The 27,795-nt window shown below is 38.0% G+C and overlaps 1 protein-coding gene across 2 annotated transcripts in view; it reads left to right on the top strand.

The window, feature by feature from the left end:
* RNF150 (ring finger protein 150) overlaps positions 1 to 27,795 on the top strand; it is a 181,170-nt gene that overhangs the window by 99,715 nt on the left and 53,660 nt on the right. For both annotated transcript variants that reach the window (XM_039875831.1, XM_039875832.1), the window contains exons 2-4: positions 14,722 to 14,972; positions 22,082 to 22,153; positions 23,560 to 23,642. In XM_039875831.1, coding sequence (XP_039731765.1) covers positions 14,722 to 14,972; positions 22,082 to 22,153; positions 23,560 to 23,642 — 406 coding nt within the window. The remainder of the gene's footprint in view (positions 1 to 14,721; positions 14,973 to 22,081; positions 22,154 to 23,559; positions 23,643 to 27,795) is intronic.

Raw genomic sequence — 27,795 nt, 5'->3', positions numbered from 1 at the left:
AGAGACGTGTCCCAGTCAAAAAGACAAACAGAGCTAACATGAGCATACGGCAGAGATGGTAGCATCGTGGGGGACATAACAATGGAAATATGGAAAACTGGGCAAATGAAAGAATGACGCAATTACTCACTTCTAGAAAAATGAAGACAAGGTGCATAATTGTAATATACTATCTGGCTCCACGATGAACAGTATTTACATTGAATGCTATTGGTTCACCCAGTGAGGGATGAAGTGGGGACCTAGGTAGAGTGAGTGTGAACTGAGTCCACATATACCATGGCAGGATGTCAATAGAAAATGTCTAAAATTGATAATCCAAAAATATTAATATAAGCATATTATTAGCGTATTATTTAGAAGTATGGAAGGAATTATAAGGGGAAGTATCGAAAAGGGTTGGTGCATATGGGAACGACTTGTTTGAACATAGAAGCTTTGCAATGATGGAAAGATTTTTAAGTAGGAACATAAATTATATTTGAGAATTAATGTTTTTTTGTGGCTTAGGTTTTTTTTTGTTTTTTTGTGGTGGGTTTTTTTTTTCTAAGAAAGAACAAAATCATTTCTAACCTTAAACAAGTCACCTAACCTGGCTGGACCTCATTTTTCTTATCTGTAAAACAAAGGAGAAGATGATGTTGGAGTAGATGAAGAGACACCTTCTAGGACCTAATTGCCTGAACCTGTCATTCCATTCAAGTCTCGAAAGCTGACATTGGCAGAGCATTTACTTCACTGTTCAGGCAGAGCACCCTTAGTAGACTCGCAAAGAGGATGACATTGTTTCTTAAATCACTTTCTGTAATTTACTTTAATATCAGAATCTGTTCATGGGAGAGGATAGCTTTATATGCCTTCACTTTTCATTTTGCTGCTAAGTTTGGCTTCAATATTATTACTAAACCTGTGACATTCCTTTTAAAATGTCAGCTCCTTAAGAACAGGGAGTGTTAAGGTCTTGCCTTAATCTTTTTATACAGCGATGATTTTACCAACTAGGCTAGCAAATAAAAGTCATGGATAGGATGATTAAAAAGTACTATCCCAATAAAAATATAATGTGAGCCACATATGTAATTTAATTTTCTAGTAACCACATTTAAAAAAAAACAGAGAAATTAAATTTAATATTGTTTATGTAATCCAATATATTTAAAATATCATTTCAACATCTAATCAATGTAAAATTACCTCATTACTACCAAATATTAATAATTACTAATGACATTTTTTCATACTAGTATTTTATACTTCAGCACATCTCTGTCCAGATGCTAAATTTCCATCAGACATACTTATTCTGTATTTAGACTTTATAAAATTTACACTAGAAAAAAGTAGATTCTCATACCCAAGTTGTTTCAAACACACTTAAAAGTTTTCCAATCATGGAGCTGAGAAATGGTTTTAAATTAAAATCAAAATTAACTAAAATTAAAATTTCAATCCTTTGGTTATCCTAGCTACATTTCAAGTTCGTAGCAACATGAGGCTAACAGCTACTGTATAAGACAGCAGGCCTTATATGGACTGATATGTTCAATCATTTTAATGAGTTATTCTCAGTATCCAAAGAATATCCTTCTCCCCTCAGGGCAGATATGAGAGAGAAGAATACCTGACTCCCCTCAGGTAGATGGTGTGAACAATAGTTTTCAGTAGCCATAAGTGACTACAGCTATCCTCAGGGCAACTGGCATGAGAAGGTATGAAAGAACTACTTCTGCCAAATGATTCTTCTTTTTTTTTTTTTAAGTTAAAAATAGTTGGAGAGGAATTCATGTTTTTGACTTTCGATGATACTTATGAATCAGTGTATGTCCATTCCTAAGGCGTGAACCAATATAGCTAGTACTTAGGACATCAGAACTATAAAGAAAAAAAGGAGAGAGAAAATTTTGGCACAAAGTCTTAGTTTGGGTTACCCCAGAAGCAGACTTAAGATGAGGATTCAAGTACAGGCCACTTCATTGATTTGAGAGGCGGTTCCAGTAAACAGTAGTTTGGGGATGGAGAAATGCAACAGGGAAGAAAAGGAGCCAGCAAAGGGTGTATCATTAAGCAAATTAGCACCATGAGTCACTGAAGCTTAATTCTGCTGGGGAGCTCTGGGAAATGGTGTGGAAACGTGCCAGAGTCCTACCAGCACAGGCAGCGGGGAGCTGACATATTTATGCACCAACTTCCTCGGTCATTAGTTTAGGACGGCTGAATTGACAGGTGGTGGCAGTTCCTCCTTTCTCTTGGCCCATGCCCAGTCAGAGTGATATCTAGTGGTCAAGGAAAGCCATTCAGGCAAACGAATCCAGGTACTGTCAGTTGAAAGTCAAAACAATGTACACCAAAATAGTACAGACTAGGGGATTCGGGTAGCAATGGACAGTATCTGCTATAGACATTCTTTGACTTATAATGTAGATTGTATGGAACCAAAGACAAAGAGGTATATTTCAAATCTGTGGAGCTTTTTCAAAATATGTACTCAACTGCCCTACCCTTCTTCCCATCTTAGACCTGAGATCCTGATAAAATGTACCCAGTTCCTTCTGTCCTGTGATCTGCTGATGGAGGCATAAAAACCAAGAAGCTTCATAGCCTTTTTTCACTTATGTTGTAATCTAAAAGCATTTTCTACCAATGTTCATCACAACTAGTTGCTGGAATTTATGAGTCTGGCCAAAGGATGTACAATATTTTCCATGTCTTTGGAATTCAAGCTTTGATCCTTGAAAAGCCCATTTACTATCCACCAAACTATATGATCAAGTTCTGTTCCACTTTTGCTGTTCTCTCAATATATTAATAGTTGGTCTTTAAACTGACCTTAATATCATTTGTTAAATTCATAGTCTAGATCATCTTGCCATAGGGAACACTACGTGGGGGTTCCCAGCTTTCAGAAACCAAGATAGTAAACTGTAATGGCTCTTAAGAAAGGGATTTTCTAGTCTCTACTTTTAATAGAGGGAGAGCTCACTTCTCATTTTCAAAAACTACTGAAGACGACTTTGGAGAATACTAAAAAGAAACAAACGAATCGAGTAAAGTGATGAGGCATTTAAGAACTTGCGGTGGTTGAACATAAAATAAAAATCAACTAGGTACTCCATCACCAAAAAGGATTTACACAGGAAAAAGAAAGGATTGCGATCGGGACTGTGCAGAGGTAGTGAGCCACGTGCCAGTTCTGCCTGGAACAAGATGGAAGAAGCACTTTATAGGGAGGAAGAGGAAGTCAAGGGCAACGGTTGTTATAACCATAGAGCCAAGTCGTAAACACAGAGTTCCTCCTGTAGGGCTTCTGCGATAACTCAGGATGTGAGTACTCCTCCCACAGGCCCTTCCGATTCCCCTTTAAGTTAAGATGTGTCAAATTCCAGGTAATTTCTGCCACACAAATAAGAAAAAATTGTGAGAAAAAATGCTTCCTATTTCCCTATTCTATGCAATTATTCTATGCCATAAATTTACCTAAAAGTTCATTAGATCCAAGATATTGTTTTTAATTGTAATTCTAAGTTCTTGCCGTGTGTTATTAAAAACAGTCTAGTTGGGAATAACTCATATAATTTTTTCCAGTTTATCAAAGCAAAACAAAACCCAAATCCATGTTTGCTTTGATTCTGTGTCTATTTCAAACTAAAGATTATACCATTTTTACTTTTCACTACCTTAAGAGAGCAGTATGAGGTAAGCCATTCATTGCTAACTTAGTTATGTTCTTTTTTTTCCTTTGAAGATTAATTTTCTGTTCATCTGCCTCAGTTTCCTTTCATCGATCAATTTGAAGTGGAAAGTTAACCCTTTCATGTTGCAGAAATGGCAGCTTGTTCAGCATGGGCCTATGGGCCTCGGCTGTCTGGAGAGGTCCCTGTAGTACTCAGAAGCTCTTCCTTTGTTTCTGGGTGCTCCTTCCTACCTCTACTCTCTCTCCTTTGGTCTAAATGCAAGTTTTACACTGCCTGGAATATTTTAAGTGATTATTTGATAGATGATGACGATGATGACAATAACTTAATATTTATTGAGCATTTAATATGTTCTGGGTTCTTTATATGCATTATCTCATTTATTCCTCACTCAAGCCTTTGGACTAAGTACGTTTCCTGTTAGAGTTTTGGAGATAATGAATCTGAAGCTTAAAGATTTAATAAATCTTCCAGGGTCACCCAGCTGGAAGTGATGGTAAATGATTCTGCTATTTAATTTCCTTTATTAGATTTTTAAGAAAAGAGAAAATGCTGGAGCATTTTGATCTCTCGTAGTTTCCTATCCCGTAATTCCATTAGTCTGCTCCTTAGTAAGACTTACATACGTAATGGTTTTTGTCCAAACTAAAATTAGAACTTAAAATATGTTATTTGCTCTAATAAAAACTGAATTACTGTAAAAAAAAAAAAATTTAGTATTCAAAGGTTGATTTTATTTCAGCCTGGAGTCTATAATATCACTTTTAACCATTTAAAATTCTCACAAAAGCTAGAAGTGTTCTTTGAGTCTGATTTACTGAATATGTTCTAAGAAAATGCTACAGGTGGGGTTATAAATAAAATACCTTATTCTATATTTATTACTCTTCCTACAGTTACCATAAATTCACCGAAAATTTTACACAGGTGTAAATCAGAGAAATATGATTTTTTTAAAAAGTATAAGGTGTTGATCATCTCAAGTGTAGCTAAGGAACCGACGTCAGTGAGTTAATCGAATTACCAGAGCCATCCACGGAAAATAAAATTGACTATTGCTAGCATCTCCTTTAAAGATTTTTTGACTTCATATAAGTTATCGCATCCGCCTCTAACTATAATGACAAATCCCCACTTAAGGGATCTAGTGCATAATTAAAATGCACTTCAGTAACACCCAGTGTTTGACATACTTCATCTCACATTGAGGGAGCACAGATTAACCAGCTTTTGCCCAATAACTCAGGTGAACCTTTAATATTTTGAGCTTAGAGGCCTTCTGGAGAAATCACGTCAGTTGGTTTGCACTACAAATTATCAGTTTGGTTCCCCGAATGATAAAATTTCACACTCCCAAACTAGTCCTACTGTGAATTTATTTTTATCCTTGAAAACTACTTTTATTTTCCAGACTAAGACTGCGTTCCAGACAGCATCCTTCTCATCCCCAACAAGTATAGTAATACATGGGTTTCAAGAAAGGTACACGGTCTGGGATAGCACTAACCTCTCTCTGTGGTAGGAAAACTAACAGAACACACTTCAGAACCATCTGGAATGACTGCTCATTTATGGCCTAGGGTGACCTTGGAATCATACATGCAAAGCGAAGCAGACAGCTTCATATTTGTTTGATATGGACATTCTTTTCTGAAGTATACACAGATGAAAACAATAAGGATTGCTTCTAATGTGAATTCAAATAAAGGGAAATTAAATTATAGATGACCTGAGGAATTACTTGGAAGTATAATGAAGTTTAATGACTCTGGTTTGGGATTCAGAAGACCTGGATTTTTATCATTTATTTTTTTTTTGCATGTTGTCACTACCTGGTTACATAATGTGGGAGTAAAGGGCAGAAAACTCAACTCGGACTGTCTTTAGCAAAATAACTGCAGAGTCCAAAGGTAACTAACTTCAGGTATGGCTTGATCAAGGCTCACATCATGTCATTGGATTATTTCTGCCCTGATTTTTTGTTTTTCCTCCCTCTGTACCAGCTCCGTTCCTACTCTTTTCCCCTCATAGTGCTGAGGTGACTGCCACAGCTTAGCCCGCCAGGTGCTCCTGTTTGAGACCAGTAGGGAAAGAGGGCATTTGCTTTCCTCTTAATTTGAATAAAAGTCTTGTGCGCCCTGCCCACACCTGACCAGAGACAGTGACAGATGGGGCACATTGCACTATAGGACTAGGCCTTTGTAGCAGAGAAGAAACGTCCTGCATTGTACCAAGAGAAGGGCGGGGCCGAGGCAGTCCCATTTGCATATTTGACAGTGGTAAAACAGTAAGGATACTAATAAAACCTAATATCTATATCCTAGCTTTTATATGGCAGGTCGTGTGCTAAGTGCTTCACTGTGAATTACCTCATTTAATAATAGGACAGGATATTTTCTCTGACGGACATTTTTCTCTGATGGATATTTTTTCTCTGACTGGCAGTAAAATCACTATGGGTGAGAATATGGGCGGGAAAGGGAATACAGGAAGTTTGAGGAGACGTAACGCTATGAGGTCATCATTTGGACAAAGGGAGAGTGGGCCCAGAATGGAGTAGAATGGGTGACATTAGATGTTCATTTGAGGAAAGGGATCATAAATTTAAAGTGAAGACAGATGACTTGTAAGATTTTTCTCTTAGCAGCGTTCACATGATACGGAGAAACGAAAGAGCAAGGAAACTAAGATTATCAGGTGTGTTCTTCTTGTAAATACTGAAATTCCAGTCTAAGGAGGATGAAATTATGAGCTAGGAGCTAAAGAGGGTGATAAGGGTGATGAACAGAAAGTTGGTAGACGAGAAGGGAGAGAGGATTTATAAATATAGGTGGGGAGAATCTCAAAAGATAAATGTTTTTTGAAGGAGGATGGTATGGGGCCAGGAATAATGGTCTAGAAGTAGCAAGATGGAGCATGGACACCAAACCATCTTCTGTCCTTGTGGTGTGTGGAATATGGTTTAATTAAAATTTAAAAAAAAAAAACTTTCTCTTTAACCATAGTGCTTAGAAAGTGGTGTCCTCATCGGGCAGCCATATCAAGGAAGTGAAGGATCAATAGAGTGAAGGAATGATTATCCCAAGAAGAGACGGAAACTACTAGGGAATTTGTTGACCAGGCCGAAATTGCGAGAGTCATGGAAGAGGGTTTGAGAAGCAAGACGTGGGTGGGAAATGGGATTGGATTAGATGACGTGCAGAGCAGTATAGCTGTAAGGTCCTGGGAGCTGATTCATGACCTGGAGGCCTGAACTTCAGCAGTGCCTCAGGTGGATGGGTGGGGCCATCTGAGAGGAGGGCAAGCAACCCGTGATTTTGCAGAGAACCTGCCAATGGGAGGAGTCGCCAGTGGTTCTGTGATACTTGGGGCCATCCGAGCTTATTCATAAGCTTCTGCAGGGCCCTTGCCCTGGTTTCTCCCCCAAAACCGTAACCAGGCAGAGTAGCTGATTCTACTAGGGAAAAATGAGCTCACGGACAGAGGTAATGCGACAACTAAGGGGTACCACCATTATTTCTAACTCGGTAAAGCTGGAAAAAGAGAAGCTCTATGTAAAAGACTGGTGAATGAGTATACTTTCATATGTTTTCATTTGAACTAAAATCTGTAAGCTACGTATGCCAAATTGTGTAGGATTTCAGCTTTTTCTATTCGGCAGCTGCCGAGGCGTTGGATAAAAGGGACACTGTTGTATATTCATAGAAAGGAATGCTCTTCAGTCATTAAAAAGGAAGTCGTAGGAGAATGTTCTGACGTGAAAATACTTCACAGTGTATTGTTTTGTTTTTTTTTACTGTAGTTTTTTTTTTAATTGTTTATTGGGGTAACATTGGTTAATACGATCATATAATTTTCAAGTGTACGTTAAGTATATTGTTAAATGAAAAAACAGGTTAAAATATGCATTGTATAATGCCATTCATGTAAAAAAATGCATGTGCATCAGAATAAATACATTTTCTAAAAGTATAAAATCAATAGTTACTATCTGAAAAAGAATGATTGAAAAGATGGACTATAAATATTAAGTAAGGGAAGATTCCGTGCATCAGGAGCTAGAAGTCGTAAAAAAAAAAAATGGGAAACGTTTAGTATGAAAAAATGTAATAATTATAAAGAATACAATAACTAGAATAAAATACAGAATGACTATGACTAAAGACAAATTTATGAGCTTGAAGATCAGCTTGAGAAACTCTTCTACAAGTCAACCAGAATGGATAAAGAAATATTATAAAGGACACATTGAAATACCACTATACAGTTGTTAGAATGGCTAAAATAAAAAATAGGGATGATTCCAAAGGCTCAGAACAATGCTGAGAAGCTAAATCACTAATACATTGCCGATGGAAATATAAAATGACATAGCCACTCTAGAAAACAGTTTGAGATTTTCTTTTAAAAACCAAACATAACAATTGCACCCTTGGCATTCATCCCAGAGAAATGAAAACTTATATTCATACAAAACTTGCACACAATGTTCATAGCAGCTTTATTCTTAATAGCCAAGAACTGGAAATAACCAATATATACATCAATGAGTGCATAATTAAGCAACCATGATGTACCACATTCTATACCATAAAATACTACTCAGCAACATAAAGGAATGAATTGCTGTTGCATGTAACAACTTGCATAGATGTTAAGGGCATTATGTTGAATAGAAAAAGACCATCTCAAAGGGTTATACACTATGATTCCATTTGTGTAACATTCTAGAAATGACAGACTTATAGAGATGATAAGAGTAGATAAGTTGACATCCAGAAATTAGGGAGGAGAGGGGGAAAGAGAGAAGTAATTCCTTTGTGATAATGGAATATTTCAATATTTAATTGTGGTAGCGATTGTATGACTCTATATATGTGATAAAGTGTCATACAATTTTGCACAAAAACATTTTTTAAATCTGTACATGTCCAAACTAGTGAAATCTAAGTAACTCCTATAATCTGTTAATTGTATTGTGCCAATCACTTTTCTGTTTTGATAATGCCCTATAATATGTGAGATGCCACCACTGGAGGAAGCAAGTGCATGGGACCTCCGTGTACTGTTTGTGCCACTTATTAGTCTATAATTATTTCCAAATAAAAAGGTTTTAAATGAGAGGGGAAAGTATGCAAAATTAGCAAATATAAAAACAAGTGCCACCAACAGGATAATAGGACTTGCAGGAGAAAAAAAAAAAAATAGGAGAAAATATTTGAATAAACTATGAAGACAAATGTTTTAGAATTAAAGAAAAAAAGAAATATCTCAGATTGAAAGTGTCCACATACTACCAAACTAACTGATGAATACTCACAAGTAGGCATAATGACATTTGAGAACATGAAAGACTATTTTCAAATATAACTCCGGAAGTTATATTTGAAAACAACAAGAATCATCGTAACATCAAAGAGCTCTCCACAGCTACGATATTGTGAGCAGATACCACCATCATGAATATGTATGCAGTTAACTATACAAGCTCAAAGATCGACCAGCAACTGACAGAACTTCACAGAGAAAACAGAACAGTTGTGTGAACATTTAACACACCCCATTCAGGCACGCAAGCAGACAAAAATAAGCAGCAATGTGGAAAATCTGAATACAATTAATAAGCTTAATCAATAGTATATGTATACCCAACAAAGGATGTTTCTGAATACAAATGGAACATATACACCTTAAAAATTGTGTTAAATGATTAAGGATCAATATCAAAAGGCCACATTCCTTGACCATTATGTAACAACACAAAATAATTATTATTATAAATGGGTAACTTTAAAAAGATCACCTATATTTGGAAACTAAATACATAATGCTAAATAATTCTTGAGTTAAAATGAAATCTGCTTCGGGAATCTTTCATACACACTTTATTATATAGTTTTCTTCATATAGAGCTAGTGGTTATTAGGTTTATCCTTAGGTCTTTTATGATGTCTGCTATACATACATATCATCTTTTCCATTACATATCTTGGTTAGTTATTATTGGTATATAAAAAGATTCATTTTTTATTTTATTTTAACTTTTCTTTTGTATTTTTAATTACAGTTGACATTCAGTAATATTTTATATTAGTTACAAGTGTACAGCATAGTGGTTAGACATTTATATAATTTACATAGTGATCCTCCCAATTAGTCTAGTACTCACCTGGCACTATACATAGTAATTACAGTATTATTGACTATACCCCCTATGCTGTATTTTACATCACCTAGAAAGCTTCACTTTTTTAGCTGTATTTTGATCTTGAATCTTATATTCTACTCAACATCCTTCTGATTTTAGTAGTTAAATCATCTTGGCTTTTTTAAGTGGTCATTTGATCTCCCAAATAACGACAATTTGCCCTCTTCCTTCCCAATATTTACCACTCTAATATCTATGTCTCTTTGCACCAGATTTGACTTCCACTTTAAATGTTGGCTCATCCCTGTCTTACTCATGATTCAAACTGGAAAACTTCTGATGTTTTTTCTGCTCCATTTAATGTACTATTTCTGAAAGATACTCTTTTTCACATTAAGGGACTTTCCTTATGGTACTTAACTCTTAATAAGAATCAGGAATGGGTACCATCCTTATCATACAGCTTTCTTCTCTAAGAAGCTGACTGTTCCATATCTCTCTATTGGAAGTCAGAGAAAAAAGGAGACAGAATCTAGGGTGCTCATATTCAGTTTCTTTATGAATAAGATGTTGGAGGAGCCAACATCATCTCCACTCACATCTCGAAAGTGAAATATTAATCTCAGAGTGACAGCTAGCTGCAAGGGAGGCTGAGGTTAACTGCTGGATAGCCTGTGCCTGACCAGAACACTAGTACTATAGAAGTATCAGACCAGATGTTGGAAGACAGCTAGCTACACCAACATAATCATATGCTTTATCCCTTTCATTTGTTAATGTTCTAAAAAGTATTAATATATTTTCTAATGGTAATTCACCATCATCTTCCTAGGATAAATCTCACTTAGTCATGAAGATTTTTTTTACTATATTATCGGAGTCTGTTTGTGAATGCTTAATTGAGGATTTTGGCATCTACGTTTATTAAAAATATTTTTAAAGCAATGCAAGAAATGGTAATGCTTTACATTTATATGGTACTTTGCAGTTTTAACAGTTATTTTACATACATTATCATTATCTCACATGAAACTAGATGATCATCGAGAGCTGACTGTAAAAAAATACAATAGGTATTAAGTGTGTAAATAGAAAATATCTGTAAATGAAAACCACAGCCTTTTCTTAGGATTGCCTACATTCTAAAGGGCCATCAGTGAGACTAAAGCAAAGATAAGGGGAGAGAGAGGATGCAGAGAACTGAAGGAGGATTGTTGCTCGCGTGAACCTGGGAGAGATGTTGCTGTGCTCTGGCATTCATAGGGAGCACTGGGGCCCCAGGCTCTGTGAAATGTCCAGCACTCTGCTGGTGTGCGAGACGGTCTGTCAATGCTTAAACAACCTATTTTAAATTTATAAGTAAAGGATTTCCTGGTTATCGACCATTCTTTGGCTTTCCGAACTTCTGATTTCTTACTTAGCTGCATACACCAAATTAGATCATGGCGATTGAGTAGTCTCCTGGGAAGAGGAAGCGCTAAATATACAGGGTGCTCCTGGTGTTCTTCTGGTGGCCAGGTCGTGTGTATCTTGGTCACACATTCTCTTGCAGGGCTGAAGAGCTTTTCCAGAAGACACAATAATTACATAATAGTGATCACTCGGAAAAGCAGATGGCAGGCTAACGCGATTATGCAGAAAGAGGCAATTGATAATAGAGAGACTAGACGTCACAGTAAAAATAGAATTGCCCAAATAGCAAGGCCTCCTTATAGATTCGACCCATACAAAATATGCTGTTGGTTAACTTCTCTTCCCTGGGCCTCAGAGCCTCCGGTGTATCATAGGTTAGATACTGAGGGTAGCATTTAACTCTAAGGAGAACACTCAGCTGGGCTTTCAGCACCCTCCCCCCATTCACCTCAGCCCTCCTCTCCCCACTCCATCCCCTCACACACACCCTCAGAAGCAATTCCACTGCAAGGGACCTGGGGAGTCTACTGGCTCCCCTGACACACACGGCTGCATATTCCAAAATGAAGTAAAGATCGGGGAATTGTCTGCTGACTCACATGTCTCATTTGAACAGATTCGATCCTATGGTAGCTTTTTGCCCTGGATATTGATCAGACTGGTCAGATAATTAATCCAAATCCACTTTACATTGTACCGTTTTGGGATGCCCTTTGTACCTAAATTCTTAATGACTATTTCTACTAGGATAAACACATACCCTTGGTATCTCTTTTCACTGTGCACAATGCCTAGCCTAAAGTGCATGGAATAATATATCAGAATTCCATCTATTTTTTTTTAATCATCATCAGCCTTAGAAATTCATCATGAATATTGAAGATGAATAAGATCAAAGTCCAGGTAGATAGAACCTCCCCACTGCCATTTTCAGTCTTTGCAAGCAGGTGTCATCTCAGAAAGACACAACATTAGTATGAGCAGCACAGGCAGTGTAACTAAGCACTTAGGTTTAAATAGTTCATTACACTTTACAGGAAGAGAGAATGATTTCTCAGTTTCTTCAAAATGGATGCTGAGTAATTTAGTAATTTAGAACTTTGTGGATAGCCCAAATTTAGTTGCCTGTTTTTAAAATGCTGAACTGGGGTTCAAAACAAGCTATCTAGTTCCAGACCCCAACTCTTTACCATTAGGCTCTATGGTCTCTTAATATAAATAGATAATAGGAAAATTGTAAGGGGAAAATTAGTGAAGGGTTAGGCTTCCAAAGAGTAAATATGTTAAAAGCCTAGAGGACTAAGCCTGGCTCAGGAAAAGATAGGTCAACATGACATTAAACTAAAATCCAAAAGTTGACCCAAATATGTCTGAGAATTTAGGGGGAAAATAAATTGCATCCTTTCTGTCTCCTCTCTGCCCATCGCATTATAAGAGCTCAATATATGTTGTGTTATTAAATCACATTTAGGTTGTTCAAGACTTATATGTAAGAAGTAACACTAATAGTTTTTGAAAAGCAATTTTAGGTGAATGTTTCTGTCATTTTTGGTGAAAAAGAGGTTCCTAAGCAGAGTATTGGAACTAGAAGCCATAAAGGCATGTATTATTCAAATTTGACTACTAAATAATGTAAAACTTGTGCAAGTCTGAGCATACATAGTCTTATAAATAACTCCGAAGTCCCCTTCTCAAAAAAAAAAAAATCTTATTCTAGAATCTTAAATAGGCATGCTTAAAAAATATAAAGAGGATAAATGAAGTGAAAGGTTATGATTCTGCCGCTACTTAAATATCTATAAAATGGCTATAGCACTAATATGAGCCTCACCAGGCCAGATTAGTTCAGTATACAAAGATCATATTTCTGTAGAGACAACACCTGCCAGCAGCCTTAATTCTTCGCCAAACCTCAGACCACATGTAGCCATTGGCCAAAGTAAACATGGAAAGAGAAAGTGCATCGCAATTGTCCGTAAATTCTGCAATGTTGAAATTCAAGCCATCAGTTTCAATAATTCCCAGAAATAACAGCCAAATCTAAACACTGTGTGGCTTTGTGGTTTACAGTTGGGCCAATGCAAAGGTTTTTGGAATTTTAAAAGATATATAATTCATATAGCGTACACAGGCACCTTTGTGTATAGTTAGCTTTTACAGTATTTATTCAGCCTAAGTGAAAGAGCTTCGAGGAATTTAGGATTGAAAACTTGCGTAGAGATCAAGATCAAGTGAAAGCCCTAAGAACCTTTTAAGAGACTTGTTTAAAAACACCCTGAGCAAATACAATCTGGTAGTTCTGTCTAGCTGGCTGACCTCAGCATGTGAATACAGCAGGCTTTAAGCAGCTATAGGTGTCTTTAATTTTGTCTCAAAATGACAACATCCTAATTGCAAATTTACTCTCTTTAATATGTAATGACCTCAGGTAATAGGATATTTCCATGTGGAACTAGGGCCCATTAAGAGGTTTGCAGGCATGATTTTGAATTGAGGTGATCCCTGAGAATCCATCTTAGTGAAACTGATATTCTGGTCCATGGATCAATCACAGCGACATGTACAATTGCTTCATTTGGAGCTGGTATTATATCCCAACTAAAGGCCCCCTTGTAGAAGCCCCAGAACTCACCAAGAGGTAGTGCCTCACATAGTGTCATAAAGAATAGGGACAATGACCCAGGTAACTCAGACCAAGAAAGTTGCCACTCTTGCTTCAAATTGTCCAAGAAGCGGCGTGGTGGTGGGAGTTCTGGGGAGTAGAGACAAAACAATCCTGGAATTATCTACACGGCTTCCATCTTCCCTTACTTGGAAAGAGAATACACAGCTGTTTACATTGAATTGGGTGAAATAAGCAGAAAATAGTTCTGAGACCATTATTTTATGTTGGCAAATCTTATTAGAGCTCATTAAGAAACCCTATTTTGGGTTGCTTTGGGTACTCGCTGTAGGGGAAAATTGCCTTGGAAATGTTAAGTAGAGACCTGTAATCAAGTATTCATAGTGCGTGTGTGGCGGGGGAGGAGCTCGCAGACGGCATACAACTGGGAGTTTTACCCTTTGCATGAGTACATAGTGCCTTTTCCCCTCCTGGGAGGGAGTGGGTCTGTGAAATGCAGCATAGGACTGTAAACTTGGACTAGTGGGAAGGGTTGACAGCACCTTAGAGAGTTGGAGGGCAGCCTGATCATGACCTCACTGGCACCAAAATTAGAAGTTCATTGTAGGTTCATTTCTCACATACGAGATAGCAGCATCGCAAGGTAGCTGAAGAAATATACAATTTGACTCCGTTTCTGGCTGTTAGATCTTAGAATTAGACCTGGCTATTAGACCCGGCAAAGAATTGTCAAAATTAGTGCCATTATTTGGTTGCACGTTACTTTATTCAGATATTTTACTATGACTCCTCCTCCTCTTACCCCCCCTACCTGCATCGGCCCCTCCTTGCCCCTCTCACAACAGGTGTAGAAGACATCGTGGCAATAATGATTCCTGAGCCAAAAGGGAAGGAGATAGTCAGCCTGCTGGAAAGGAACATCACCGTGACGATGTACATCACCATCGGAACTCGGAACTTGCAGAAATACGTGAGCCGCACTTCGGTCGTGTTTGTCTCCATCTCCTTCATCGTCTTGATGATTATCTCCCTCGCGTGGCTGGTCTTTTATTATATCCAGAGGTTTCGATATGCAAATGCCAGGGACAGGAACCAGGTGAGTAGCAAAAAGTTGCGTTTTTGTTTTTGTTTTTTTTTAATCTTAAAAATTATAACAAAAGTGAGATTTGTTATTGTATAAACTTTGGAAATCACAGAAAATATGAAGACAAAACCAAAATTACCTTTTATACCCAACACAAGATAAACACTGTTAATACTGCTGTACAGTTTTTCAGGTCTTTTCCAAATACATGTATTTCGATGTTTCACTAGTATTGTTCTGTAAAATGGAGGTGCTTTGTCCCACGTTCCAGTTGCTGATCTTTGGGACAGTTATTTATTTGGGTATATAATAAAGAGAGAAAGGAGAAGTGAGCTGAGATTATATTAATACTGGCCACATAACTTGGGAAGGGCCAGGATTTTCTCTTTGTGAATGGGGAAAAAAAGATAAAAAATAATAGCTAAAAATAAAATAAAATAGATAAAAAATAAAAGCAATTGATTTTTGGAACATATAATATATACACATGGTATAAAATGCAAAAGGTATAAAATGGTATAGATGAAAAATAGTTGCCTTCTCATATCTGTCCCTCAATTACCCAGGTCCTCTGCCTAATATATCTTCTCTTCCAAACGTATTTTATGTGCGTGTGTTTAAAAAAAATGGTAGCCCACTTAACTCTGTACCCTTATTTCTCACTTATCTTGGAGATTAATTTATATCAACACTCAATCCAAGCTGCCTTCTCATTTCTAATGACCGTATAACGTTTCATTTTCTGCATATGTTAGTTATATTTATTAAACCTGCTCCTATGGATGGACATGTTTTCACTCATAACAAACGTACACTTGACACTGAACACATTCTACTGCTCGAATATTGGCCTTTCTGGCTTTAGAAGTAAAGATAAGTCCTTTCTAGCTTCTAGTCTAAGTTTCTCCTCCTCTAGGGGCTGCACGGACGAGGCTAAGAATTCTTCCCTCTACCCAACTGATCACCTCCCTTCTGGTGACCTCTCCTTGAACTTTGAGGTGGGGAGCCAGATACACGACAGACCCTTGATCCCGAACACCCATGTGCACAGCGGGCAGTCCTCCCCTCTCCACCAGGAGGTTAAGGAGCCCTGTGTCCCTCGTTTTCCAGTTGTGCCACTTCGGCCGCTGTTCACTAATTCTCATCCGGGTTATAGGAACCCTGCAGAGTGGCAGAGGAAAGGCCACAAGCGGCATTCCTGCCATGGCAGGTGAGCCTGCCTCCTGGCAACGCTCTGGATCATTGTCTTACTGTCTCCTAGGGTATCCCATTTCAGACACAAAGGCCGGGTCTGTGTCCGAAAAGCCACAGGACTTTGAATAGATGGCAGCTATTTCAAATATGGGCAGATCAGATAAACTAAGTAAGGCTCTTTTTTGTTGTTCATAAACAATAGTGCCTTGGAGGCTAATCCAAAGACGCCAGACCCGTTTTATGTTGTTTTCTATGAGGCCTAGTAATGACATCCAGTCGAGTTTTCTTGAAAGAGTTACCTCTCCCTGTGGATACCTTTTCTTATTATTTACATGGCCCATGTCCTTTTGATGTCATTTGCACCTCTTTGTCCTGACGTTATGTTGGAACACAAGAAGTAATGGGGTTGAAAACAAACTTGAACTTCGCAGGGGAAGAGAAGGGGAAGGGACAGGGATAAGCCAGGTGTCAGCCCCCGAGGGAGGGAGGGTCGGGTCTGCGGCAGAGGTGCTGCTGTCACCTAAAGAGCATGAACTGAAATGGTTCCCGATGTCGCCCTGGAGAGTGCAGAGCTCTCGGCGGACAGAAAGGCAAAGTGTATGTTGCGCCCATGAACTAGTCAGCGAGGCAGTTAGCCACGGATTTGCTATGTGTAGATAACAGGTCTCGAAGGATCTTTGCCTCCCAATTCTGTTCTGCGTGAATGAAAATCATGAACTGGTAAAACTGGAAATGACATGCATGACTAATTTCCTAAGAAGGAGAACTGAGGTCTAGAATGTTTAAGTGACTTGGCCAGAGTCACACAGCTAGTGACAGAAATAGAACTAAAAGCTGGAGCTTCTAACTTCCAAACCACTGCCTTCTCTTCTGTAACACTTCCCACAAAAAAATAACCCTGATGTTTTTACCTCGTGTCATGTGTGCACAAACAGCTTTTAAGTCATCGATGAGGTCACCATAGCTATCAGAACAGTCAAATTGTTTTATCGATTTTTTCCAGATTTATAGAGTGGTGATCCACATCATAGAAATTAACTGACTGACTGTACAATGATTTCTCTTGCATCAACCAGGCCTGGAAGGACCATTATTATGTATTAGAACAAGTGAGGCGAGTGTGTGAGTCGCCGTGGCCACATGAGGTTCCAGACAATTGGGACAAACTCTGTTTACATTTACAGTGTCCTCCCTTCACCTAGAACATAAAAACACTTTGTTATTTTTCCACCTGGTGGTGGTGGTGGTGACTACAATCATGACTGTAAAATACAGCTGTCAGAAAAAAAGGACAAATATGATACAGAATTATTCAGTCAAATGAGCTAGAACATAAATTCGATTTCGATGCTATGTTTTAGCATCCTTATTTTCCTAGTTTTTTTTTAAATCACATTCACCGCATTTCTGTTTATAACACAAGAAGAGACAAGAAGAGAGTATCTTATTTTTCTCAGTTTCTTAAATATTTAGAAGGCCACTAATTTATGCGTCTTTGGTTGTGCTGGAATCTGTCATTGTTGCCCTCCTTGTTGGCATTAATGTAGGACTTTATTCTTTTAATAAATGGTTCTGTATTTATTTTCCATAAAGCTGTTTATCATCACTATGGTCAAGGAACCAATAAACTTGGTACATACTTTCTTATACCTGTTTAGATCAAATTGATGGACAAATCTAATTACTAAGATGGTCCAACTCTTGATAATCTTCAGTGAAAAGTAAGATTTGGATCTGGTTGGGTTAAAGAAAATCTATACAAACCCCTGGAGAAGGGAGAGGAATTCCCACCTGAAACAAAAGGCCTCTACGAACCTGAGGTGGTCCCTAAGCCTACCTGAGATGGTCCCTAAGTCTATCTGAGGTCGTTCCTACCTGAGGTGGTCTACCTGAGGTGGTCCCTGTCTACCTGAGATGGTCCCTAAGTCTATCTGAAGTCGTTCCTAAGTCTACCTGAGGTGGTCCCTGAGTCTTCCGTTAGCATCACATTGCTCTGCATTTCTGAGAACCACAAAGGAAAGGATGTGTTTTGTAACAGCCTCTGGTTCTAATCCTAAGATTCTCTAGTCAGGCTCTCCTTTATTGTAGTTGGTGCATTTAAACACCCACAGACAGAAGGGACCAACAAGAGCAATAACTGCTTCACTTGGGCCATATCATTAAAAATGTTTATGGTTTTACTCATTACCCTTTAGTTTGTATTTAGGAAGACGAATAATACTAGTTGGAAAATTGTTCAAAGTAAGACAGTTTTTTAACTCAGAAGTCAATATTTCTGTGTGTCATTTTCGCTTAAAAAAAAAGAGAGACATGCGTATACTGACAAAACTTGACTACATGCAAATAGCATTTTTTAAAACTTTACGATGCTTTTCTCCTTGCTTTGTTAAAATAGACTCCTACTGAAAAATCTCGTGCTACATGGTCCCATAACCATCACATATATCTCGGAAGCTGATTTTTCTGTATTCTCCAGTTATCCAGAACATCTGTTCTACCCCCCAGCAAGTCAGACTTTCTTATCCTTTATCGGCCACTCACAAAATGCTGTCCTTTCCCTCTTCAAATGAGGTATTTGTGAATTCGCTATCAGTGAGCTCTGAAATGAGGTTTGACTCAAGGCATTTCACGGGAAGCGGAAAGAAATACCATCATGCCATTTTTCTGCATGATCAAAGAAAACATGGCCGACTTCCTTTGCGAACCATGCAATTTCTCAGGGCTTCTAGGACAGAAGTCCTCACAGACTTGGTGTTGTGAGGACTATCTTTTTTATACTCTGTTAGTTCTGCTCACTTGGGAAGCCCCAATCCCCCAGGCGACTTTCTCCTTCACTCAACTCTAACCTCCCAGCGCTCAGGCACCAAACGCCAGTCATAGAATTCCTCTTTCTACCTTCCTATACCTTAATGTCAGCTTACTTTACATTTCCTGAATGGACACACCATTTTTTTAAAATAAAGGCAGCTTACATTTTCCTTTCAAAGGGTATGTGAAAAAAAGGGGGGCTTTTTTTCTGGAAAAGAGAAGGATTCTTTTTTAAACACCCCATCTTTATTCAGGTGTAGCCAAAAGTAAAGTTGAATACATGGCCAGGATAGGAAGCAGTTCAAATTTACCTTACGTGCTTGCATTTAAGGAGGGCATATTTCATTTGCTAAAGAATTGTTTTAAATGAAATTAAATTTTGAAAACATTCTGGTTCCCCTCCTGAAAAAAAAAAAAGTTGATTTTCCTTTGAATATAACCTATGACCATTATTTGAAAATAATTTTTGCTGCCTAATTGCTCTGCTTAGCCTTTGAAAATAAAAAACAATTCAAGGGATTGAATTGGGTCCAGATATTATATAATATCAATTAAACGCAATTGCAGAGATATCTGAGCTTATAATCCAAATTTCTTATTCTGAACATAATATTCTTATTCTGAACATAATATTCTGCAGGTTTAGTGTATTTACTCTCCTTAGCTAGGAGTCCCTCCACGCCTTCCAATTCTTGCAGCCGACTTCTTCAACGAGAAGCAGCTCTTAGCTGAGACAGGCCAGTCTTGCCAAGGTCAGGACCACAGCTTTGCTTACCTAACCTCATGTATTACTTATAGTTTGTCCATATAGTTTCCTATTAACTGGCTAAATATCTCAGGTTGTTTGCCATGCTTTAAAAAAAATCTATTGGTTTAAGATTTTATTCATTCATCAACCATTGATAGAGTTTTCACAAGATAGTAAGTTACAGAGAGCAGGAATCTGTGTGTGTTTTCCAAAACCCAGAGCTGTGCCTGGGACAAAATAAGTGATCCAAAACATGTGTCGAATGATCTGGCGTCAATTACTGAAGGCAGCTTTATTCATATGAATGGGAAGCAAACGTAAACACAGTCCTGTCCTCGAGGAGCTTAAGTGAGAGAAAAGTAACTGGGATTGATCTTAAAAATAGCAAATTGCAAATGTTATGACAGTAACTATGAAGCAGAGGGACAAAATGCTGTGAGGGTTTCTACTAAAGGGATCTTCACTCCTGGAAGGCATTCAAGAAGGAGTCCCCCCAAAGTGGCTGGAATTGAGACCAAAGGATGATCCACAGCTGGAGGAAGAGCAGAGGAAACAGAGCTGCATCCCATTTAGTTTTACCTCCGTTCTTTCCCTCTCTCTCCGTGTCTCCCTTGGTACTCTAATCCTACTTTTTCTGCTACCCTATTTTGCTAGCTACTCACGGACTTCTGCAAAAACCTCACATGTATGTAGGGTCTCCTTTTAGGAAATAGCCATAGCAGCTTACTCTTCTTTTAAAATGCCAGTAATTATTTTAGAAACTAAAAATGAAATACCAGAGAGAAAAGTATATTAACAAGAACATCTCCTTTTCTACTTATTTACTGTAACTGTCGTGTGTTAAGGGAAGCACTTCACGATAGGTACTTAGATTGCGATTGGTTGGGTAGCAGGTTTGTTAGTTGGTTGGCCAAATAGCCGATTAACTGGTTAGCTGGCTGCCCAGATGTTTGTTGGTGGGCTAGCTGATTAGTTGGTTGGCTGGGTGGCTTGTTAGGTGGCTAGATATTGGTTGGCCATCTGTTTGGTTGATTGGCTCTCTGCTGATTGGTTAGTTGGCTGTCTGACCGGGCGGATGTTGGTTGGTTGGTTGACTGGCTAGTTGGTCGATTGGGTGGTTATTTGGTGAATAATGGGAATGGTAGTTTAGCTTCAACTTTAAAGTCAGATTTAATTTTATTCAGATTCTGACCAACCTTTCACTAACTCTATGATAGTAAAACAATTCACTTAAGCTCTATAAGTCTCAGTTTATTCTATGAAATAGTATTTTTCTCTTAGGGTCATTGTAAGGATAAAGGTAATACTGCATGTAATGCTTTAGCATGGCACCTAGGATATACTGACTTCATTAGTATATATTCACTATTTTAAAGAAAAGAAAGAAGCTTGAGTGTTATTTCCAAATTAGAAACCAAATTAGTGAAAGCAAATGCTTATTCTGTTTAAATTATGGCCCCATCTATCTTAGTACTTCAAATATGTTTTACCACTGCAAATACGCATCTTTAACAGATAAATGGTACACATACCTAGGAAGGTGATATAACATACGGAAAATTCACAAGCACAGAAGCAAACTGTTTTTTTTCTGGACAGATCAATACTTAATTCTTTTCCCACCTCTGTCTCTCACTCTTCCTCATTCCCTTATCATTGAATCATTGCAGCGCTCATTAAAATAGTAACTTAGCTTTTATAGTAGATATATTATTTCTTGACATGGGTGATGGTAGCTACCCAGGAGCTTGCTTTGTAATTATTTGTTAAACTGAACATGTATCTTTTATGAATTTTCCATTATTGACACTGACACTTAAGCATACACAACGGGGGCCAAATCATCATGTAAGAATGTGATAGAATAGGCTAGTACAGACCAAATATAAACCTAGAGTGGGTCTACATAAGCAAAGGAAAGTCCTAAAAATTCCAGACGGAAAGGAATACACAAGCAGCAAACCCCACTTGTGAAAAAGAGGAGATGAAATTCATTCAACTACTTCAGATTGACTATCTCTATGTCACAAAGTAAGTGAAGAGAGGAGCGAATTACTAAACTTTGTTTATTTGCTAGTCTGTGCAGATACAACTTGTGCTAAAGTTCCTGGAGAGCAGGATCTTTCCATGTCACATGCCACTTGCTTAACTTCGGGCATGAAGAGCTTCTCTGGGTCACGGCTCTCTAACGGGCCTCAATTGCTGGGGCCTCTGCACAGATATCCCCACCCCACCTCCCAGCATCATGGTTAACATTCATGCCACTTGGGCATGATTTCAGTGGTCACTGCCCTGGTTTATTCAATGTCATCAGAAACAAAGTCAAGAATTGTAGATCTTCGTTACTAACAAGCAGCTTTTGGTTTTTCAGCGTCGACTGGGAGATGCAGCAAAGAAAGCGATCAGCAAGCTCCAGGTCAGGACCATCAAGAAGGGTGACAAGGTAAACAGCCTCTTTCTTTTTGTTGAGGAGCTATTCAGAGGAGCTCCCGGCTTTGCTGGCATTCAGGGTAGGAGAGAGAGAAGGATGGGAAAAGATCTGTTATTATACCCATCGTTATTAAATATAATTTAAAGCAGTTTATAAAATGCATGCAATAGGACATCAAAGTAGTTGGATAGAAATTATGAGAAGTTAAAAAGTAAGTGTAGGAAAAAAAAACAGATGAAGCTAGAATGAAATTAGTACACAGATGCATTATCTGAAACGTACAACAGAAATGGGTCTCAAATTTATGATGGGGCTTTCTAGCAGCCAGTGCAAAGAAGGAAGCAATGGTCAACTTTCAGACAGCATCCGGCTGCCTTATTCCATTGTCACACAGATGAACACAAAATGGCTGTTCCTGGTATTACAACTTGAGAAAGTTTTTCCTTGAATCCTTGCAAGGAAGTCAGCGAGCGTTGTGTGCTGAGTGATGCCCTCTCCTTAAGTCTGCAGTCAATGAGAGAAGCATATTCCGTGCCTCTGAAATCTAGCAAGCGGAACCCCAGAGTCACTGCCACAGCCTCCCTCGCCGTAGGGTGACGAGATAAAGCCAAAAGCAGAAGCGTAGCTTGAGGAATAACAACCATGCAGTGTGGTCCATGCTCAGGCCTCTAAAGCTCTATCTCCTCCCCAGGAGAAATTTTAGAACAGTGGCTTGTGACATGGATTTGGGCGTCCTGGGAGCTTTGTAAGGGATTCACAATTCTACGTGTGTACTGGGTGTTGTCTCTAGTCTGAATAATTGATTTTTCTCGCTAATTATGTGCCGTTGTGTTTCGACCATATAAAACTGCTATCAGGCTTAGTAAGATACAATTCATTTAAAATCACTACTAAATTGAAAGTATTTTTTTCATTACTTTCCCCTTTCAAACAGAGAATAATAAAAGAACAAGGATTATTATATAAGTAATACTTTATGAGGTATTAAAGGAGATTTATATACTTGGGGGAAAAAAGTTAGAACCACTATTTTAGATTTGAGTACATTATATTCCCATGGAATGGATGAATTCAATATCATTGAATGATAAATAATTTTTATACTCCATAAATAGTATTTCTCATTCTCAAGTTTTTGATGTCACCTCTAATTATAATAAATAGCATTATTAGGGTGGTACATTAAAAAATCATTTCCTCACAAAAGCACATCCAGTAGAACCCAGAAACAGAAAGTGGGGGTTGGAAGGAATGGAAACTAAGCCAACACACGATGAAGTATTGATTAATAAAATTGGCCCCAAGACTGCCGAAGCCTTGCTCCAGGCAAGCTCTCCTTTGTCCTGTTGGTTGGGGGTGTCACACAAGAGGCAAAGCTGCGGAAGTAGGTTCATCTGCGCTCTCTCTCTCTGTCGCAGGAAACAGAATCCGACTTTGACAACTGTGCAGTTTGCATCGAAGGGTACAAGCCCAGCGACGTTGTCCGGATCTTGCCCTGCCGGTGAGTCACGGGGCTGCGTTTGACCGGGGCTGGTGTGGCGAGTGCCTGCTGGTCTCGGGCTGGGATCTGCTTGCTAGGCCATCCGCCCAGACATTTTCATGCTTCGATATCAAACCACTGAAAAGCTTGTTGTTTTTTGTCTAACCTTTCTCCTTGAAAACATAGTGTCTTGTGAAATTAGAAATATTTTTCCGATCCTCTTTGCACCAAAGGAAGTATATACTGCTATGAACTAGAACCTCATGATACAGTCTGACGGTGTGGCTCTCATTACAAGTTTTCTGTAACAACAGATCTGTGATATTCAGAATCAGTTCTTGCTTTGCTATGTTAATTAAATTAATAAACTCCCTAAAAGATTTTATGAATGATCACAGAGGGATCAGCAGCCAGGATATGGTTAAGACTGAGTGAGAAGCCAAAGGCAGATTTCATTTTCCTTGTTTCTTTTACTAATAGGAACAGAATGTGATAGTCCCCCTGCCCCCGCCCCCCAAACTTCTAGAATCTAGGAAAGAGTGCCAACATGTGCAGTTGGAAAAACTCTCCAGGTGATTCTCATATAACCCTCATCCCTCTCCCTTGTTGAAATTTACTGTTAAAGTGTCTGAATTTTTCTTCTATGGTTAAAATTAAATAATTTTAAATACTTCAATTAAATGATTTTAAAGTTGCCTAAAAGCTATCTTCCTGTAATTAAAAACTTTTTTTAGTGTTTCTGCATCTGTGCAAGTGTCCTAAAAATAAAAATTAAATTCTGCCTTGAACACACAAAGACATAAAACATACCATTCATTTATAAAACAATGCATCTTTGAGAACTGTTTATTAGAAATACAAAAGAAATAAAGTACTCCTTGAAAGGAATTGGTTTAATAATCCCAAAATGACAAAAACGTGACCAAAAAAAAAAAAAAAGGATGCTCAAATAAATGCAGAAACTCTCAAGGGGAATGGATCTTCCTTGAAATGCTTTTAGGCAAATCCATCGTTAGACATCCAGGCCTGAGGACCGTGTGCTCTGGTGGCCCCAGCCAAGGCCTCCAAGTGAGATTTGCTTTCATTGGTTCACAGATGTTCAACTATATCTAAGACAAAATCATAAATCGAGCACCTAAAGACTTGGTAGTTTTCATGTGAGGGTATCTACATAAATTCTCTCTCTAGAAAGTATTTTTGGTGTTTACTTGATGACTTCTAGAAACACTGGCAGAGAATGGCAGTATGTGAACCACAGAGAGCCTCTCAGAGTAGCATCTTTCATCTCTGCAGATTTTATCGAGGGTTTTATAAAGCCTGAGCGTTACAAGCAAGGAAAGTGCTTTCCTTTATTTCGAAGATTGTTTAGAGCCCTGTGAGGCTGCTACTACTAAAGAATATCTGAAGCAAATTAAATAGCAACTTTTTCCTGAGAATTCAAAGAACTTTACAAATGTAATTAAGAAAATGTTTTTAATGACTATTTAAAAACAGCGTTACTTTAGCTCCGTAATGCATACAGTATAAAACAGCTTGTTCATGTAGAGCTCTATCGTGAATATATTTCGTGTTACTGCGTACAGTTGCTGGAGATGGTGTGATGTCCAAGCCATAGACATACCACGTACGTGACCGTGCCCTGCTGTGGACCACTCGGCTGATTTCGGTTTTTACTTATGACAAATTACATTGCTTTAGCAATATTAAGTTTGTCATGAGTTATTATTCCAGATCTGCTTTTACTATTTAAAGTTGTACTAGCTGAAAAAGTACTCTAAATAGTATTTAGAACTTTTAACCAAGAAAAAAATAACATTTTACTATTTACCCTCCCCCCCCACACACACGCACACACAAAACTCCAGCACTTCAGGAACTTTCATTTCATTTATACTAGCCCTTGCCTTAGGCTCATTCAGTTTGGCCTCAAGCTCTTCTTTTTACATCATTTTTCGATTCTCAGCTCATTCCTTGCTTCAAGCTCTTTACCATCCATCTGCTTTTGTTTCCTTATTATGGGCCCTGCTTTGAATAGCAAAGAGCCTTGAGCATTGGCAAACACAGGTCATAGTTAATCACTGCTTGATCTTAAGACTCACCACACATATCCACTCTTTGAAGAGCTTATATTTTTTTTTTCCATGCTGACTTTAAAATCAAGATATTTTTATGCCTGTCGCTAGTTTTTGCCAGACAGGTTGCGCTAATGGATGTTATCAAACAAATACACTGGCATTTGCTTTTTGCCAGATAATTTCCTCTGGGGTATTATTAAGCCTTTGCTCCTATGAACTTCATAGACTCTCTTTCCCATTATTTCCAGAGTGACTCATCCATCCACAGAATTCTTTGCATCTCCTTGGAGTAAAAACTGTTTCAAAAATATTCCAGTTTATTGTCTTCCTTCTCATACTCTTATTTTGTGGCCTCCTAACTCCTGACACCCTGGGTACATCTCTGCTCCATCGTTGCCCTGTGAGGTGTCTTTCTGTGTCACCCACGGACACTCGTGTATCACCATATTTTCAAAGTCATTCCTTTGTTTGGAGACCCTTGCACAAGTTCGGATGAACTCGATTTCCCTTCTTTATCTGTAGTCATGGTGATTAAATCATGTACATACATACCTACCAGCTCCAAGTACGAGTTTGCTTTAACAACCGACATGTGATATTCAGAATCGATTCTTGTTTTTACAATTAAATTAATAAACTCTTTAAAATATTTTATGAATGATCATGAAGGGCTTGATACCCAGAATATGATCAGCAATCAGTAGGAAGCCAAAGGTAGATTTCATTTTCCTTGATCTTTTTGCTATCAAGAAGAGTATATGACAGTCCCCCCAAAACTTCTAGCATCTACAAAAAAGGGTGCCAGCTTTGTGTGTGTTTTATTTTTAATTTAGGCTTGACTTTTATTAACAGAAGAACATGTCAATGAAGTGACTTAGATTTTGATTCAAGAATCTAATTTAAATTGACTGAAAATTGGTTTTTATATAGTTAATTCAAAACCTGACAATGATAATTCTACGTATTTGTAGTGTTATTATTATTGCTTCTGCTATGACACTAATGTGGCATTGTTCCTCCGATAAGTATTATTAGAACTATTTCCGTCTCTATTACCATCGTTACTTCATTATCGGTATCAAGTCTTTCCCATCTTCCTGCATGAGCTTTCTCACTAAGCTCTCTGCTTCTGCTCCTGCCCCTTAATTATTCATTCTGACAAGTCTGTCTTTAATTATCCAGCTAGATTAGCTTGATCCAGGTACTTTTTCAGCTAGTACAACTTTAAATTCATTAAATGTATCAGAAGTATGACAGATAAATTATTCAGGAGAAGAGTAATTGAAATATATTTCGGTCCTCCTATTTCTCTAAGTCATACTTCTGTAACAAGTTAGATTTACAGAAAACTAAAAATGTGCATGATTACCTGTTAGCTTACAAGAGAACTGAGTTGGCTACTGCAATTTTCCTCACTTTTATCAGGCGTCCTGTAAGGAACAACCTTAGGAAGCCTCCATTGCGTCTCTTTTAGTATTTTGTAGTCTTTTCCATGGAGACTGGCCAGAGCAGTTCAGTATAGAATAACTGCATTTCTCCCAAGCAAGGGCATGTGAATGGTGATACAACTCAGATTTTTTTCTATGTTTGATGATAGAAAGCTAAGAGCCAAATCTGTGGCCCACGCATAGCTAAAAGGTACTTTGTAGTGTTATTCCTGACTTTTTATGCTTCCATTAGTATTTTTCTTTTTTCTTTTGCTCTTCTTATGCTATCTTTTTGGAGATCTGCACCTCCTGAATCACCTTAAGTCCTCTCTAGAATAAACATTTTCCATGTCTTTAAAACTTTGTCAACATCATTTTAAATTGACATATAATATCCGATATGCCATAATTATTTGATTGTTTTTAGACATTTAACTACCCCCCAACACACACACACAAACTTTTTTTTTTTTTGCTATTATAAATAAGGCTGTGATAAATAGCTATTGTGTGTACACCTTAGTTCACATTTTGGACTATTTCTTTTTTTCTAAGGTTAGGAATTTAAATTGTCTCATTGTTTTCCATGAAGTTATACTGAAAGAGTTTTCCAGTCAGTCAGAGCTAAGAAGAATATTTCAAGCAAAAGCAACGAGTGGTAACCTGGAATGG

This window comes from Pteropus medius, unplaced genomic scaffold, assembly GCF_902729225.1.
Source record: "Pteropus medius unplaced genomic scaffold, Ma_sr-lr_union100, whole genome shotgun sequence".
Lineage (NCBI taxonomy): Eukaryota > Metazoa > Chordata > Mammalia > Chiroptera > Pteropodidae > Pteropus > Pteropus medius.
The sequence above is the reverse complement of the archived record's forward strand: the minus strand, read 5'-3'. Positions and strand labels throughout refer to the sequence as shown.